Source organism: Macaca fascicularis, chromosome 1, assembly GCF_037993035.2.
Source record: "Macaca fascicularis isolate 582-1 chromosome 1, T2T-MFA8v1.1".
Taxonomy (NCBI): Eukaryota; Metazoa; Chordata; class Mammalia; order Primates; family Cercopithecidae; genus Macaca; species Macaca fascicularis.
In genome coordinates, this window is record NC_088375.1 from 222418521 (window position 1) to 222436042 (window position 17522).

The 17522-nt window shown below is 40.1% G+C and overlaps 1 protein-coding gene across 7 annotated transcripts in view; it reads right to left on the reverse strand.

Annotated features, from left to right (window-relative positions):
* The window catches only part of VPS13D (vacuolar protein sorting 13 homolog D), a 284031-nt gene that overhangs the window by 133629 nt on the left and 132880 nt on the right, over positions 1 to 17522 (reverse strand). For 6 of the 7 annotated variants that reach the window (XR_012425938.1, XM_045380426.2, XM_045380422.2 and 3 more), the window contains 5 exons: positions 14055 to 14185; positions 13661 to 13836; positions 8375 to 8498; positions 7295 to 7530; positions 2501 to 2609 (listed from right to left, as the gene is read on the reverse strand). Coding sequence is in view for 5 of the 7 variants with exons in the window: in XM_045380426.2 (XP_045236361.2) it covers positions 2501 to 2609; positions 7295 to 7530; positions 8375 to 8498; positions 13661 to 13836; positions 14055 to 14185 (776 nt within the window). In the remaining 2 variants the exon portion in view is untranslated. Of the gene's footprint in view, positions 1 to 2500; positions 2610 to 7294; positions 7531 to 8374; positions 8499 to 13660; positions 13837 to 14054; positions 14186 to 17522 lie in introns of those variants that run through there. The other variant, XR_012425941.1, reaches the window with a different exon arrangement.

Here is a 17522-nt window from a genome sequence, read left to right on the forward strand (position 1 = left end):
GAAAAATGAAACTGAGAGAAACAGGAAATACTGGATACTATATATCTTTAAGTGGCAAAGCCATAACTCAAACCTAAAAACACATCATGCTCTCTTTGCTATGTGCTACTGCCTCCTCTTGACTGCCAAAAGAGATGAAGCTGAGCTGTGCTTCCCATCTCCAATTCCCACATGCTTGCTTCTGTGTTCACAGGAAGAGAAAATACCTCTCCACAGCACCGGAAACAACAGGAAAAGCATCTCGGTTATCCTGTAGATGCTACAGATTGGGAATCAACACACAGACACCCAGGTGAGATCGAGTTTCCATACTGGGATTCCTCTACTGCCTGCCCATTTGTGCAGGCTCATCATAATTTGGAAACTACCAAAATTTCCACTTGAAAATCTGAGATGCACCATCCTCCTTCCGGTTCCCTTCCTCCTTTCCCTAATAATTTAGTCCTACAATCTTTAGATGGGGCTGTGGAAGGCAGAACTCCATGGGGCTTGTGTGTGTGTTGGGGATGGGGGTTGTGGCGGCCCAGTGTGGAACTGTTGAAGCACACGTGGAACAAGGAAGGCATCCACCTAGGTGATGGGGCAACCCAGAGCAGGGGTTGAAGCCAAGGTGGGAGGCTGGGGAGGGGTTTAATGGGAGCATCAGAGAAGGAGGTGAGGAGGGCCTTCCTGCAAAGGGCAGGGTGGGAAGGGGGCAGGGCTGCCCAGTACACGGATATCAGAGCCCAAGGGAAGAAACCAGGGTGTTCATATAGGACATGGGACAACTGTGGTGACGGAGGATGAGTTACATTCCGGGGAACCGATCAAATCATTAAATATATTCTCAGTGCTGGACAAGGGAAGTACAAATATGGAAAGGGAGAAAATTGGAATGAACTTTGTCATACTGGACTAGAATTGGAAATATTGGTGTGAACTGCTACTTTTTGGTATACAGACATAGAAATAAATATATATATACAGTATATAAATATGTACATAAAACACACATATATTTGTGCATACATAGATTAAAAAACCCTAGGTCTTCTGAGACAGCCTGGGAACCACAACACCACCACAACAACAAGTGCACCTAATTCATGAATCTCAAGTTTCTAAATTCCATTCTCTGATGGAAGGGATGAGGGCTCCCTGAAGAAATGGCAAATTCCAGGAATAGTGCAGGGAAAAATATAAGATGGACTCAGGATAACTTGTTGTGTCAGAAAGTAAGGAAGTGAGGGCACATGTTGAAAGGACACAGAAGGTTAAAGGAGCTCCCACTGGCCAAAGGTAAGAAAAACTGAGCATCAAAATAAATACCGGCCGGGCAAGGCAGCTCACGCCTGTAATGCCAGCACTTTCAGAGGCCAAGGCAGGTGGATTACCTGAGGTCAGGAGTTCAAGACCAGCCTGGTCAACATGGCAAAACCCCATCTCTACTAAAATTACAAAAATTAGCCAGGTGTGGTGGTGGGTGCCTGTAATTCCAGCTACTCAGGAGGCTGAGGCAGGAGAATTGCTTGAACCCAGGAGGCAGAGGTTACAGTGAGCTGAGATCGTGCCACTGCATTCCAGCCTGGGCAACCAGAGCAAGACTCCTTCTCGAAAATAAATAAATAAGTACATACATACATACATACCCACACACACACACATACTGACACAGTAACAGATAAAAGACTGAATAAAACAGCAGCCCATACTGACACATACACACACACATACATAAATAGAAAATATGACAAATAGGAGGTTTACATAGTCTCAAAGTCCCACGCCACAAAATCTTGACTGATTATAAAGAAAAAGAGTAGCCTCACTGCTCAGTGGAAAAGGCTATCACATACCTTCTTCATCAATTGCAGTAAGTTAAAATCACCAGTAAGAGGACAAATCAACATCACAGCCCCACTTTGGTAAAATTCCTGCCAATCTTCTGGAAATTTGAGATTGTTTCCAAATAAAAAGTAAAAAAACAAAAACAAACCAAACCAAAACCTAAAATGTCAAACTTTCTACACTTGGTTTCCAACTGAAAAGGAGAGGTCCATTTCTTAATGCCAATTCATACACTTTTACCTAATTTTAAATGTCAACGTAACTCTTTTATTATCTACTCTCCTATTTACTAGCTGTCATCCTCATCAAGTGAAATAACTGAAAATGTTCTATAAGTTATAAAATGTTACATAAAATGTTACAATTATTGCTACTTAATTTTAGAAATTTGTTCTTGTCTGCTTAACAGTCACCAAGCCCTTGGTGATTCCACGTATATTTATTATTCACGTTCTGCTGATCACACGTGGTGATCACATTCCACTCCAGAAGTCATCTTACTTCTGAGCTGGTACTCATCACTCTAACACTGACCTGGAAATGCCAAGAGGCCTGGGTTCCACACAAGTCCCTGTGGCCTCATCATGAAATAAGGACTCTGAACTGGGTGATCCTGAGTCCCGTCCAATGCTAAAAACCTTGTATTCTAAACTCGGATGGTAAGCTCTCTTACCTTCTTTTTTAAAATGACTCTTTGTGTCTTGGGTGAGACATCCAACACGAGCTCTGCACAGGTAATTGCCTTGTTGGAAGCCACAGGCCTGCCTGTTCCCTCCTGCAAGCTAGAATTTAAAAATATATATATATTACATATAAATATAGATACAGATATACACACATACTCACACATGTATTCAAGTATTAATAAGCAAACGCCCAAAACTTTTATTAAAGAAGAAAATTTTTTAAAGCATAGAAGAAAAAGTCTGATACAAGAACACAAAGATCAGGGTTGCATTTTTTTCTCTACACAGTTCCAAGATTCATCTCTCAGAAGACACACTGACAATTTTCTTTTCTTAATAATTTTAGTGACTTAAAATTCAGATGTAAAAGTATAACCATATATCTTTAGAGGCCAAAAAAAAAAAAAAAAAAAAAGGCAAAAAATTCGGCCAGGCACAGTGGCTCCTGCCTGTAATCCCAGCACTTTGGGAGGCCAAGGCAGGTGGATCTCTTGAGGCCAGGAGTTCGAGACCAGCCTGACCAACATGGCAAAAGATGAGCACCAGCTCAGGCAAAACAGATCACCATCTCCATTAAAAATACAAAAATTGGACGGGCGTGGTGGCTCACGCCTGTAATCCCAGCACTTTGGGAGGCCGAGACGGGCGGATCACGAGGTCAGGAGATCGAGACCATCCTGGCTAACATGGTGAAACCCCGTCTCTACTAAAAATACAAAAAACTAACCGGGCGAGGTGGCGGGCGCCTGTAGTCCCAGCTACTCGGGAGGCTGAGGCAGGAGAATGGCGTGAACCCGGGAGGCGGAGCTTGCAGTGAGCTGAGATCCGGCCACTGCACTCCAGCCTGGGCGACAGAGCAAGACTCTGTCTCAAAAAAAAAAAAAAAAAAAATACAAAAATTAGCCAGGCGTGGTAGCGGGCCCCTGTAATCCCAGTTACTCAGGAAGCAGAGCTATAAGAATTGCTTGAACCCGGGAGGCAGAGGTTGCAGTGAGCTGAGACTGCGCCACTACACTCCAGTCTGGGAGACAGAATCAGACTTTGCCCCAACCACACACCCCCGCCTCCAAAAAACAAACAAACAAACAAACAAACAAAGAAAATGCCAAGCCAGACAATTCAAGAGACCAAAAATTAGCTTTATTCTGCCAAGCAGATGATCAGCATCATTGCATTACCAAGTCTTGGCAAGAAATCAGAGGTCCCTTTAGGATGAAAAGAAAACAAAACGTTCATAATCAACTCCCTCCAATTCAATCGTGTTACATTTCTCTGACTCTAAAGAATCCTAAGCTTTACGGAATGTTGCAGCCTGGCTACACTTAAGGTTGTTTGGAAATTTTATTTAAATTATTCTCCTCTTTCTATTAACCCCTATTAGCAAAAAAAAAAAAAAAAAAAAAAAAAGGGTAATGAATTCAGCATTAAAAACTAGTCTTCATGTCACCAAAAGCACAAGTAATCTTTGTTTCCCCCAAAGCAGATAAATTATACGTGATCAAAATGAGAAACTTCAATCTAAAAGTAAAAAGACAACTCACAAAAATAATGGGAGAAAAAAATTGCAAATCATACATCTGATAAGAGACTGATAGATGTGAAGAACTCTGACAATTCAACAATAAAAAGGCAAAAATTTCGGCCAGGCACAGTGGCTCCTGCCTGTAATCCCAGCACTTTGGGAGGCCAAGGCAGGTGGATCTCTCGAGGCCAGGAGTTCAAGACCAGCCTGACCAACATGGCAAAATCCTGTCTCTATTAAAAATACAAAAATTAGCCAGGCATGGTGGCAGGCCCCTGTAATCCCAGTTACTCAGGAGGCAGAGCTATAAGAATTGCTTGAACCCGGGAGGCAGAGGTTGCAATGAGCTGAAACTGCACCACCACACTCCCAGTTACTCAGGAGGCAGAGGTATGAACATTCCATAAAGCTTAGAATTCTTTAGCGTCACTCTAATTCCATTTGAAATATGGAAAGTATTTGAATACACTTTCTCCAAAGAATATACACAAATGACTAATAAGCACATGAAAAGACACATAACATCATTAGTTATTAAGGATGCAAATAAAAAGCCACAATGAGATGCCACTTCAAACCCAGTAGGATGGATATCATTCAAAACAAAACAAAACAAAACCAGGCCTGGCACAGTGACTCACACCTGTAATCCTAGCACTTTGGGAGGCTGTGGCAGGTGGATAGCTTGTGCCCAGGAGTTTGAGACCAGCCTGGGCAAAATAGTGAGGCCCTGTCTCTACCAAAAAAAAAATGTTTTTTTTCAATTAGCTGGACATGGTGGTGCATACCTGTAGTCCCAGCTATGAGACAGGCTGAAGCAGGAGGACCATTTGATCCCAGGAGATCGAGGATGCAGCAGGCCAAGATTGTGCCACTGCACTCCAGCCTGGGTGACAGAGACCTTGTCACAAAAATAAAAATAAAAACAAAAACAAAAACCAACACATGTTGGTGAGGATGTGGAGAAACTGGAACCTCTGTACATTGTTAGTAGGAATATACAATGGTTTAGCCACTGTGGAAAACAGTATGGCAGTTCCTCAAAAAGTTAAACATAGAATTCTAATAGAATCCAGCAATTCCACTCTTCTGTATAAAGCAAAAGATTGAAAACAAGTACTCAAACAAATATATGTACAGGCATATTCACAACAACACTGTTTACAATAGCCAAAATGCAGAAACAACCAAATGTCCATCAACGAATAACTGGATAAACAAAATGTAATATACACATAAAATAGCATAGTATTCAGCCACAAAAAGTACTGAGTACTTTTCATAAAAAGAACGGGCCGGGCGCGGTGGCTCACGCCTGTAATCCCAGTACTTTGGGAGGCTGAGGCGGGTGAATCACGAGATCAAGAGTTTGAGACCAGTCTGACCAACATGGTGAAATTCCACCTCTCCTAAAAATACACAAAATTAGCCAGGCACGTGGTGGCATGCACCTGTAATCCCAGCTACTCAGGAGGCTGAGGCAAGAGAATCACTTGAACCCAGGAGGCGGAGGTTACAGTGAGTGGAGATCACACCACTGCACTCCAGCCTGGGCAACAAGAGTGAAACTCAGTCTCAAAAAAAAAAAAGAATGAAGCATTGCCACATGCTACAATGTGTATAAACCTCAGAAACATTATGTTAAGTGAAAGAATCCAGACAAAATAGGTCCCTCCTATGAGTCCATTTCTGTGAATGTCCAGAATAGGTCAACCCACAGACACCGAAAGCAGATGGGTGGTTTCCTGAGGCTGGAGACAGGGAGGAATGGGGAGTGACTGCTCAATAGATTTTGGGTTCTTTTTGGGGTGATAAAAATGTTCTGAACTAGGTAGAGGTGGTGATGGCGCAACATTATGAATGTACCAAATGCCACGGAACTGTTCACTTTAAAATAGTCACTTTTATGTGAGTTTCACCTCAAAAACAAAATTAAAAAAATATTCTTCCTCATCATTTATTCCTTCCAAGAATGCAAAGAATTAATATCTAATATACTCCAAAAGATGGCTCAACCTCTTAGCACAGTAAGATTATTCTAATTCTGCTGTTAGATTCTGCACACCAAGATTCCAGGAGCTTCTCTCTTTATCTGTTCCATATCGGTTCAACCCATTAAGCCCATAATCCTCCACTAGGATTCTTCAGTTAAAGAGCTTAGTAACTACTGGAATTTACAGAACATAAGGAGAAAAACATAACAAACAACCAGATTTGGATTCGGTTTTTCAGGCATTAAACCTTAAGCATGTCCCACTGTTAAGTGTCATAATCTTTAAAAACAAATTAACAACAAACAAACATACTGACTCAATTACAACAAGATAAACATCCTAGCACCATCATTACCAAAGGGAACGTCAACAAAGAAAGAATGGTCCTTCTCTGCAAATTCAATTATTACTAGCGAAATCTGGACTCTAAGCAGATCAGAGAGATAATGCAAAAACCCAGAGATTATCTTCTGGGCCCCAGCATGTATAAAAATCCTATTCATATGCAAAAATGTTCTGAACATTTTGGAAAGGAATGTGACTTTAAACGCCCTATTCATCAGGTGATTTATATTTGTAATGTTAAAGATTAAGCTATTTTCCATTTCTTCACAGATGCACTTTAAAATTGGCCCTGTTATTTCAGCACAGAAACAACAGGCTATATTTATGTGTTGGTAGAATGACTACTTTTGAAAGCCCAGTGTTTTGAATCCCTGCATGGCAATCTAACAGAAGAATTAAAATAAGCTCAATATTCTTCACCTGACTTTTCTAAATACAACTAGTCAAACAACAGTGAAGGCAATGGAATGGCTGTGAAATTAAGCTACTGTATTTGGCTTTAGGTGAATATTAAGACAGACCCTTAGGTGTCTCCTTAATCAGGATTCTCAATGGGGTGGGGGAGGAGAGTGAGAATGATAACTTGAATAATTGTGATGAAGGTTAGTCAGTTTCAAAAGCGGAAACAGGCAAAACAGACTAATAAATAGCAAAAAGAAAATTTAAATACTAGAATGAATTCTTGGGAGAGATCTTTAACACATGAAGGGTCTTGACTCTTTGGATAAATTTTAACCTAGCCAAAAGACAAGAGTTTAAATTACATGACCTCTTAAGAGAGACACTGAGCCTAGGATTTGGTAAAGAATGAAATAATCTTCCTTTGTACTTTGGTCTCCTAAGAAACTGCTTAACATTTAAAACCTGTTAATAATTAGAACCTTCTGCTTTATAAGAACAGTAATTTAATCAAGAATTACCCAGAGAACGTATATGTAGCAGCAATGTAAATGAAATTTTCATAATAAAGCTGCCGATTATCCTGGAAATCATTCATGTTGCAGTTGATCTCGGAGGACCCTGCCCCTTTAACAGTCAGAGTGATAAACGGTGGCAGGGTGGGTTCGTCCCAGGCATAATCCAATGAAGTCATGGGCTTCACTTCAGTCCGGAGCCTGGGTTCAGCTACGCCATGCTGAGTAAAGACAACCGGGACCTAGAGTGATGGCAGAGAGGACAAAGAGGACTTTCATTCAGAGTGTGGTTACTGAAAAGTGAGTCAGTGCTTCCTAGGTTTAAGTTCCAAATCCTTCCTAAATGAATCTTACACAGGGAATAAGCCCCAGTGAAATTCATCATCTCACCTTTCAAATGTTTCTTATCATCTCACACACTCCAAAAAACTCACCAATTAAAGGACATGTGCTACACACACACACACACACACACACACACACACATCCTATGGAATGAAGGGCTTTAAAAGCTTTGCCAAGTCAAATATCTAGGGGGAGCAATTCTATCCTTCCAATGGCATCTTCTATGATACATTTTTAATACAGAAAAAAATAAGAATTTTGGAATTTGGCTACCGATCATCATATATAAGACCTATTATTATTCAAAAGCATAATTAAAATAGAATCGAATGATTTCCACATTGACTTTCTTGAAAAATTTAGGAAAACGCTCACTGTAACTAAGTCCAACAGCAGAGTTGCCCATTCCCATTGTCACTGGACAAGCCGATGTCTTTCTCTGTTTGAATGGGATGTCTACAGAGGACATAGCGTCAACCAACCACTCTAGTCAAAATAAATAAATCTGGGGGCTAAAAGATTACTTCTGCCCGGACAAGGCTGCCCAGCAATCAAAATAATCAGCAGAAAACACCTCTTAATGGTAAGGATTTCTAGGATTGTCCAGATAGAAAGAACCTATCCACATAGCTTCTTTGAAACCCAACTTGAAAAGGTATTGTACCATTGTGTGAAGGGCAGCACACACTCCACCCTCCCACACATGAAACAGTCAAACTGGCTCTCAACTCCACTTGATACCTTAGAAAAGTTGTCAATTCGGAAAGGAGGAGGTAACTGATCTGTGTCACTAAATGAGATCCTATATGTAGCTCCTCGGAGAGTAATTTCCACTCGTAGGAAGAAGCATTTTCCCAAGGTATCCCTGCAGGACAAGGAAACAAAAGAGGCTACATAAAATGTAGGAGACAAGATGCAATCCACTTACTTCTCATATTTCTGACAATCACAACACTGTTTGGGCCTCAGTCAATATCACTGAACTTACAGCCCACTGTGTGTTCTTTCATCATCTGAAAAAAGTAGAAATTGGTAATATGATTACAAAATGGTGATTTTCTAATTCTCCCATTTCTTCAACATTTATACACTGATATTCTGCTGTAAAGAAGAGGATGGATGGATGGATATAATGTACGTGTATGTATGTGTATGTGTATATATACATACATTTATACATAAATAAATCGCTGAAGGAAATGAAAAGTTTACCTTAACAGAAAATTATCAGTGAATAAATGTAGAGGAAATTAGAGAATTAAAAATCAGCATTTCTGGCTGGGCATGGTGGCTCACATCTGTAATCCCAGCACTTTGGGAGGCCAAGGTGGGAGGATCACTTTAGCCCAGGAGTTTGAGACCAGCCTGGGCAACATGGTGAGACCTCACCTCAATTAAAAATAAAAACAAAATTAGTTTTTTGGTTTTTGTTTTTTTCTTTTTTTTGAGACAGAGTGTCGCTCTGTCGCCCAGGCTGGAGTGCAGTGGCGCGATCTCGGCTCAACGCAAGCTCCGCCTCCTGGGTTCTTGCCATTCTCTGCCTCAGCCTCCGGAGTAGTTGGGACTACAGGCACCCCGTCACCATGCCCAGTTAGTTTTTTTTTGTTTTTTGTTTTGTATTTTTAATAGAGACCGGGTTTCACCGTGTTAGCCAGGATGGTCTCGATCTCCTGACCTCATGATTTGCCCGCCTCGGCCTCCCAAAGTGCTGGGATTACAGGCAATAATTAGTTTTTTAATAATCTGCATTGCAACCACCAATGTAATAAGTGATTCAAGAACCATTAAACCATTGAATGAAAGGTTTTTGGGAAACAGAATATTCACTTAGTCTTAAATTATTCCCTCAATGGGATTATTCTTATTTACAAAGAACAAAGGAAACTTCACAAAAAAGAGGCCTGCTGGACACCACCTTAACCAGGTGATGAACAACTTATACCACCACCAATAATGAGACCAACAGACATCACAGGCATCCTACTGTGACACAGTGGAAAACACACAGCATCACACAGGTAGTATAGTTATCAGAAATACCTGACCCAAATCTACAGACAGGAAATCACTGCCCAAATGCAGAAAATAGGACATTCCACAAGAAACTAGCTTGGAGTCTTCAAAAATGTCAATGTCACTAAAGACAAAATGGGCAAAGCGAGACTACTCTAGATTAAAGGAGACAAGAGAATACACGAGCCAAGTAAAATAAATGATCCTTGACTGGATCCTAGATCAATGGGAAGGGAGTTGCTATGAAGGACATTTCAGTCATTCATTCAGTCTATGAAAACTATTTATTAGAAAACATATCAAGGTTAAATTTCATCAGTATGTGATAACAGTATTATATTTAATTAGAAAAATGTCCCTATTTTTAGGTGATGAGTGAAGTTTTTATGGCTTAAGTATCATGATGACTTTAATTTACTTTCTAATAGTTCAGAAAGGAAAATCTGTGTTCATGCATGTGAAGAGAGAAGTAACAGGTAGCAATATGCTGAAAATTGGTAAATCTAGGTAAAAGATATAGGGATATTCATTTACTACTCTTGTAACTTTCCTATAGTTTAAATTGTTTCCAAATGAAAAGGTGAAGAAAGTAAATTAAATAGATGGCATAGGTCTGTTCGCAGTAGTTTAGGACTGCACGTTAAAACCATTTTAAAAGGATTAACAAAAATTACACAAATCACCCTCCTCCTCCAAACTGGCTTCCAATTCTCACACAACAGATGTTCCCTGCCTCTACCCAGGGAATATAAAAAACAATGATCGTTTTAGCTATAGAATCCCTTTTCCCTCCCCACTCCTTCACCCAAATAAAATCTTACAGGGAGCGCATTATGCTAACAGACAAAAGTGCTGGTTGAGGTAGGGATGAGTGTAGAGCCCTACCCAGTAGACCCCCTTGGGCACTAGAGTCACCTCCTTAAAACCCAACAGCTCCTAAAAATACAGCCTAAAAACCACTATATCCGGATCCAATTTACACTAAAAAAGGCCGGGGCAAAGTATAATGAAGAAGGGCTCACTATGGAATCAGATAATACATTTAAAAGTCAAATATAAGTCCTATTTGGGGGCCAGGTACGGTGGCTCACACTTGTAATCCCAGCACTTTGGGAGGCCAGAGCAGGAGGATCACTTGAGACCAGAAGTTCTAGACCAGCCTGGGAAACATAGTGAGTCTCTACATTTTTTTCTTTTTTTCTTTTTTTCTTTTTCTTTTTTTAATTAGCCAGGCATGGTGGTATACACCTGTAGTCCCAGCTACTCTGGAGGCAGGAGGGTCACTTGAGCCCAGATGTTCAAAGTCACAGTGAACTATGATTGCACCACTGCACTCAAGCCTGGGCAACAGAACAAGACTCTATTTCCAATAAAAACAAAAACAAAAACAAAACCACTATTTTGAAGAACTATTTTGGAACATCTATTGTTAAATTACCGTATTTCTGTTCCTTTGTAATAAGTGTTCTCAATAAAGAGCCGACCATAAAGTATAAAAGATTAAATTTTGCCTCTAAACATGTTCAAATAGCACTGATTTCAGATTCTTTAACTTCAAAAGCATTTGATGAAAGAAATTTTTTTTTTTTTTGAGACGGAGTCTCACTCTGTCATCCAGGCTGGAGTGCAACGGCACAATCTCAGATCACTGCAACCTCCGCCTCCTGGGTTCAAGTGATTCTCCTGCCTCAGCCTCCTGAGTAGCCGGGATTACATGTGCACGCCACCACACCCGGCTAATTTTTGTATTTTCAGTAGAGATGGGGTTTCACCATGTTGGTCAGGCTAGTCTGGAACTCCTGACCTTGCGATCCGCCCGCCCAAAGTGCTGGGATTACAGGCGTGAGCCACTGTGCCCGGCCCGATGAAAGAAATTAAAGACACAATTGAAAAGACTTCCCATGTTCAGGGACTGAAAAACATAATTTTTAAGATGTCAATACTACAAAACCCTATGGACTTCATGCAATCCCTATCAACATCCCAATAGCATTTTTTGCAGAAACAGAAAAATCCACCTTGAAATTCATATGGATCTAAGCAACTCTGAATAGAGAAAACAACCTTGAAAAAGAACAACAAAGTTGGAGGTCTCACATTTCCTTATTCCAAAATTTAATACAAAGCAACTACAATCAAAACAGGGTGGTAATGGCATAAAGAAATACAGACCAATAGAATAGAGAACCCAGAAATAAACTTCCACATGTAGGGTCAAATGATTTTCAACAACAGTACCAAGATCATTTAATGGGAAAGGAGAGTCTCTTCAATTAATGGTGCTGAGAAAACCAAATATCCACATACCAAAAAAATGAAGCTGGACCCTCACCTTACGCCATACACAAACATTAACCCCAAATTAATCAAAGACCTAGAAGTAAGAGCTAAAACTATAAAACGCTTAGAACAGGAATTCCTACAATTCGAAAACAACCTAACTCAAAAATTGGCAAAGGAATTGAATAGATATTTTTTCCAAAGAAGACATACAAATGGCCAAAAAGCACATGAAAAGATGCTCAATATCACTAATCATTAAGGAAATACGAATTTAAACTCACACCCATTATACAGAGGCGCGACTATCACTTAAGGCTTGTGTCAAAAACCAAAGAAAACAAGTGTTGGTGAGGCTGTGGAGAAAGTGGAACCCTGTGCACTGGTGGCAGGAAAGTAAAATGGTGCAACGACTCCGGAAAACCATGGTGGTGCCTCAACAAATTAAAACCAGAATGATTATGTGATCCAACAATTCCACATCTGCATCTATACCCAAAATAACTGAAAGCAGGGTCTGGAACTGATACTGATACACCTATGCTCGTAGCAGTTCATGATAGCCAAAAGGCGGAAGCAACCCAAGTGTGCATTAATAGGCGAATAAACAAAAATATGAACACTGACAACATTATGCTAAGTGAAATAAGCCAGTCACAAAAAGACAAATACCGTATGATTAAACTTACATGAGGTACCTAGAGCAGTCAAATTTACACAAAGTAGAACATGGTGGTCAGGGGCTGAGGGGCATGGGAATGAGGAGCTGTTTAATGGGTACAGAATTTCAGTTTCACAAGATGAAAAAAGTTTGGGGGATTGTTTCCATAATAATGTAAATGTACTTACACCAGTTAACTGAATACTTAAAAATGGTTAAAATAGTAAATTTTATGTCATGTCTGTTTTACTACAATTTAAAATATTTTTAAATACTTTTTTTAAAGTATATGATGAAAGCAAGAAGAAAGTTGACCTTATCCTGGGCTAGTTAAGGCTGATTTTTTTTTTTTTTTTTTGAGATGGAGTCTTGCTCTGTCGCCAGCCTGGAGTGCAGGGGTGTGATCTCAGCTCACCGCAACCTCCACCTCCCGGATTCAGGTGATTCCCCTGCCTCAACCTCCTGAGTAGCTGAGACTACAGCCACACCACACCACCATGCCCAGCTAATTTTCGGATTTTAGTAGAGACGGGGTTTCACCATGTTGGCCAGGATGGTCTTGATCTCTTGACCTCATGATCCACCCGCCTCGGCCTCCCAAAGTGCTGGGATTACAGGCATAAGCCATTGTGCCCGGCCTGGTTAATTTTTCTTAACAAGAACTGAGTGTTACCACATTAGGTGTAGAAAGCCAGATGATTTAGTAGAACAGCATAGAATGAAAGAAGGGTTTATATAAATATGTCAGAAAATACAAAAATATTTATAATGAGCGTTACCATCTAAATGCAGACAGATCTTTCAAAGTTGCAGGTAATCAAAATATGAGCTCAGTGTTACTCTTTGGATTAGACAACAGCAATTACACCATGGTCAAAACTGGCAACACCTCCTTTAGTTTATTCCATCAAATTATCCGCTCACACTTCCCCGGACTTTGCAAGTTCTAAGACCTCTGTCTGAGCCAGAAATATTTGTGCCCATTTTACAAAAGGCAATACGGGCTTGTTACTACAGTACTGCATCTCAAACAGGGGCTACTTTTTTGTCTCTATTTAGAGTCTCAAACTGACCTCATGTTGATATGGAAGGAATTATTCTTGTTGACTTCAAAGCCTCCAGACCAAATACAATTGGGAACATCCATCAGTCTGACACACAAGAGCTGATCATAGTCATTGCGGGGCCAATGGAACACCACACTGGAACCAGGAAGGGTGGAGATGTAACCTTCAGGATTGGCTGTTCCCTAGAACACACAGGATCACGGGCTTTAGTCAAGTCGATTCATGACATTAAGTGTTACTGAGTACCTACTCTGAGCCTTACCCTCTAACAGGAGCTCTCTGGGTACCAAAGTTACAGAGCAGTTACTCACAAAACAGAACGTACAGTCTTCATGGAAGACAACATTAAAATTCGTGCTATTACATAGGCACTCTCATCCTTCAAAACCAAACTGCTCACCTGTCCCCTGGCAAATTCCCTCTGTGCAAATGCAAGCTTGTGAGATGATTTATTATCTAACAGGTAACGGGGGGCAAAGATGACCATGCAGGTGTCAATATATCGACCTCGGCCTTTCTTGACATCAATACCTACAAATAACAAGAACCACTTTTATAAATTAACCATGAAGAGTGAAAACTCTTGGTCTAACAAAAATAAATAACCTTCACAGTCACTTAGTTTCTCTGAGAAAATAACTCTCTCACCCAGACAGGATATTGAACCTTCTAGGAATGTAATGAAAATAGCAATTGTACTCAAAGTATTATTACTCCTTATTCCCATTGAGGCCTTAAAAAGGTTCAGAGGCAATATCAATACCCCCTTAATTCCTAGTTTCTTCACACGATGTGTACCATTTCACAGTGTGTCTAGTCACACATACCTTAGGTTTCCATTTATGAAGCTGAATACTTACAACAGTTTCACATGATACTTTTTTGCTTACACCTAGGATACAAAATTTCCTTCTAGAGAACCTACCACTTTTACAGGATATAGTGGAAATTTCAGATTACTTAGTCGGATTCTGTAATGTTCTAAACTCCACTGACTCTTGTCTAGTATTTTATTTTAGCCCATTGCCAAAGAATCCAGCTCAAACATAATGCTAAGTATTAGAGAACTTATTCATGGCCAGGCGTGGTGGCTCACGCCTGTAATCCCAGCACTGTGGGAGGCCGAGACGGGTGGATCATTTGAGGTTGAGTTAGAGACCAGCCTGACTGACATGGTGAAACCCCGTCTCTACTAAAAATACAAAAATTAGCCGGGCGTGGTGGCGGGCGCCTGTAATCTCAGCTACTTGGGAGGCTGAGGCAAGAGAATTGCTTGGACTCAGGAGGCGAAGGTTGCAATGAGCCAAGATCGCACCATTACACTCTAGTCTGGGTGACAGTGCGAGACTCTATCTCAAAAAAATAAATAAATAAAAGAATTTATTCATTTATAAAATAACTGTTTTCAGCATCTACTATGTACCAGGAAAAAATAAGAAAACAGTCCAAAGGAAATCTCAAGACGGCCGGTTCCAAATAAAGAAAAGCACTGAACTATCTTAACAACTCTGATGACACTTTTTAAAAATAAAAAATTCAGTGGGATGAATTATTCACTCACTCATTCAGACAATAAATATAGCAATGACATTCAAGGTACTGGGCTGAGCTCTGGTCACCCATTGATAAAAATATTTATCATAGAAATAAAAATAACAACAACAATAATAATAATGACTGATCTCTTAATACTTGCTAGGCCCTCTACCAAAGGCTTTATATTGAATCCTCATAACAACCTTCTAAGTTAGATATTTTAATTATTTCCATTTTACAGATGAGGAAACAAAGGCATGGAAAGCTAAGTAACTGACTCGATGTCACACAGCTAGTATGTGCCATAGCTGGGATTCAAGTCCAGGTGGTCAGCCTCCGGAGCAGCACCCTCATCAGGCTTGCTTGTATTGTGATGGGACATGTACAAGGAGTCCACTCCACTCAGCAGTCATCAAGAATCAAGAGAACCATTAAAACAGAAAACCCCACCTTAGGATTTGACAACCAGGTGTCACAGATTTCTCAACATAATCCCAATTATAAATATTCCAATCTGTTAGTGTTGTAATTCACTTAAACTGGCTTGAAAATTCTGATGTTCCTTTAACATAAGCCTTGAAAATACCTGAAAGACTAACAAAAGTCACACACAAAAATCTCTCTAAAACTCTGTATCTAAGAAACGCTATGTAATACTGGCATATGGCGCTATACCCTATCGCTTCTTTCTGTGACATACAGAGAAGCTTTCATTGTCAGAAATCAACAGTATCATAGTCAGGTGATATCTAATAGAAAGCCTAACTACAAAAGATGTGTCTAGCTTAATATTACAAAAAGAGTCTAGGGTACTCTGGAAGAAAACAGACACTCAATTTTTGGAAACAGGTGGGCTTCTTTCCCCCTTCACATCTTTTTTTTTTTTGAGATGGAGTCTCGCTCTGTCGCCTAGGCTGGAGTGCAGTGGCCGGATCTCAGCTCACCCCCTTCACATCTTATATTGCCCTAGGAAACCCCTGATAAATCAATAAGCTGATAAGATCAAAAGGCACAAAATCGTTCTTTTTGGAGATCCATGTGAGGCTACCTGGCAAGGCTGTCCCTGGTTTTTCAGTTTGGACTACGCTTTAAACTTTCCTGATAGGGAGCTAGTTATCTATCCTATTCTTCAAAATATTCAAGCAGGAGATTCCACAAATTCCCTAGTGGGAAGACATGGCAAAAGTTCATGACCCTCAAGAATTATAAAGTCCTATCTTAGGCCACTCCTTCTATCTCTTCCCTAGGTGGATCAACAAAACTTAAACCACAGTCTTAGCCCTCAAAACATATGCCATGAGCCTTAGTGAATGCTCCTAGCAAAACAACTTATATGGGCAATCACTGCGTATGTCTGATCAGTCTGCTCAACTGGCCTCTGCAAGAATTCTGTGGTTCTCAGTGCCAGCTGCTTTAAAAGGAACAAGCTCCTCCCACCCCAATTTGTCCCAACTACAGCTTCCAGCCAACCTGTGGTAGCTTGCTTTGCAAAATACATCAAGGGCAAAATACCCCAGCAGAAAGCCAAACTCAGCATGAAGCAGCCTTTGCCTATTCAAGGGGTGGAGCAAACAAAAGTGAGAAAAAGTTAAGATAACTATCTTGTGCTGCAAGATCAAATAAAGTTTATTTCTTTTAAAAATCTTAATGTCAACTTTAAGAAGACAGTTCACACGTCAAGGGAGAATGAATATAAACCTATGATTAAAAACCCAAAAAGGAAACTATACTTGGAAGATTATTTTATTAATAAATCCTTAGACATCTAAACATATCCTTGACTCTCCATGGGACTCAGGATAAATATGTAAATGATATCACATCAGTTTTTCCTTGCTCTTGGAAGGAACTCTGACTATGTGCATACTGTCCAAAATGGTGCCAGTAGCCATATGTGACTATTTAAACCTAAATTCATTAAAATTAAATAAAAAGAAAAATTCAATTCCTCAGCCATACTTGCCTTATTTCTCTCCAGTGCTCAGCAGCCGCATGTGGCTAGTGGCTACTACTAGATAGTGCAAAATAGAACACTACCATCATCACAGGAAGTTCTACAGGACCATGCAGTCATAGATGGTGTTGCAATGTTCAAAACTAAACATTGCTCTGAGATGTTGGGAAATTATATACTGAAAGGATACATTGCTACAATTTTTACCCTGATTCATATTTCAATCAAATTATCTTAACTCTTTAGAGAATCTTTTGAGTGTTCTCAAGTGGCTCTGAGGCATATGGGTACGGTATCCTCTCCTCCCCTTTCCACCCTTCCCATCTCCATAAGCAAAGTTAGTCTGGAGATTGCTGTAATTACTACAACCACCAAGTG